The 1,504-nt window shown below is 44.9% G+C and overlaps 1 protein-coding gene across 1 annotated transcript in view; it reads left to right on the forward strand.

Annotated features, from left to right (window-relative positions):
• Window positions 1-1,504, forward strand: part of LOC119590788 (cysteine sulfinic acid decarboxylase-like) — a gene marked incomplete in the record, with an annotated part of 8,084 nt that overhangs the window by 6,175 nt on the left and 405 nt on the right. Inside the window, 3 exon segments of the mRNA XM_037939500.1 lie at window positions 55-133; window positions 959-1,158; window positions 1,288-1,429. Coding sequence (XP_037795428.1) covers window positions 55-133; window positions 959-1,158; window positions 1,288-1,429 — 421 coding nt within the window.

The following is a 1,504-nucleotide window of genomic DNA, read 5'->3' on the forward strand; positions in this document are numbered from 1 at the left end:
ACACACACAGTTATTATTCCTTTCGTGTAGTGTAACCATCATGCATTCCAACAGGGTAGATTCAGTCGCCTGGAATCCCCACAAGATGTTGGGCGCAGCGCTGCAATGTTCAGCGTTCGTCACCAAGCACAAGGTATTGGCACTAACAATTCATTCGTGTGTTTGTCTTTTTGCTTCCGTCTTCTAATAAGCACATTATCTATATCTTTGTTCTTTGCAACACTTTCCGAATTGGTGAATATTGCTTTCATATTACTGTAGTGTAGTCCTGGTTTAGGGAGGCGGGAGACTTACTGCATATGAGCGCATTAATGTAAAAACTTTGGATGGATACAGCTAGAAAGTTTTCGTAGTATAGATTAGGATTTGCATAAATTTGATATACTTAAACCACAAGGCAGGCAAGACACAGGAAACTGGATTATCCACTCGAATAAAAAAATACGTGTCATAAGACAATACATTTCCCAAAACAAAAACGTATATTGGATTATTAATTATAATACACGTGGTGATAAAAGCAAAAATTTGTGAATAATACCGAAGACTGAAATGGGCAGACAATGCAAGAAATGACAAAGTCATGAGACAAACAGGACAAACACTAATGACTACGAAAATGAAATTAAGAATCACAGTGCAATGAAAACAAGTCACGAAACATAAAAGACGAAAAATAATGTTAGGAAATTCACATGACAGTAAAAGCAATGTCAGGAAATGTCAGCAGAGACAACGAAAACACAGGCGTAAACACACAAAACAACGAAAACAAACACACAGCTCACAAGACGACGAAAACAGACACAGCTCACAAGACGACGAAAACAGACACAGCTCACAAGACGACGAAAACAGACACAGCTCACAAGACGACGAAAACAGACACAAACCGCAAAATGCATGGCAAGCATTCCCTTCCTCCTTTCACCCAGCGTTCTCCCTCCCCCTCCCTCAGGGCCTCCTCCACCAGTGCAACTCGGCGCGGGCGTCCTACCTCTTCCAGCAGGACAAGTACTACGACGTGAGCTACGACACGGGCGACAAGAGCGTCCAGTGCGGGCGCAAAGTGGACGCCTTCAAGCTATGGCTCTCGTTCAAGCTGCACGGCATGGACGAGCTCGAGAGGAGGGTCGACGCCGCCTTCGCCGCCTCCAGGTAGGATGTGCTTTGGGCCGTTTTCGCGTACAAATGGACAAATATTTCCACGTGTTGCCCCTACACATTCCCACGTGTTTGTATTTATATGTACAACCGTTTCTTGCACTAACCCTCTTGCGCCTCCAGGCACTTGTGCGAGCAGGTGAAGGCACGAGAGGGCTTCCGCTTGCTGCAGGAACCCCAATGCACCAACGTGTGCTTTTGGTTCATCCCTCCTAGCCTCAGGAACCTGCCCGAGACCCCCGAGTGGTGGGTGAAGTTGTCCAAGGTGAGGGAATGGACGGATCTGAATGAAAGACTGAAAGAAATAATGAAGAAACAAAAAAATAATAATATACATATA

The sequence above is a fragment of the Penaeus monodon genome, chromosome 27 (assembly GCF_015228065.2).
Source record: "Penaeus monodon isolate SGIC_2016 chromosome 27, NSTDA_Pmon_1, whole genome shotgun sequence".
Lineage (NCBI taxonomy): Eukaryota > Metazoa > Arthropoda > Malacostraca > Decapoda > Penaeidae > Penaeus > Penaeus monodon.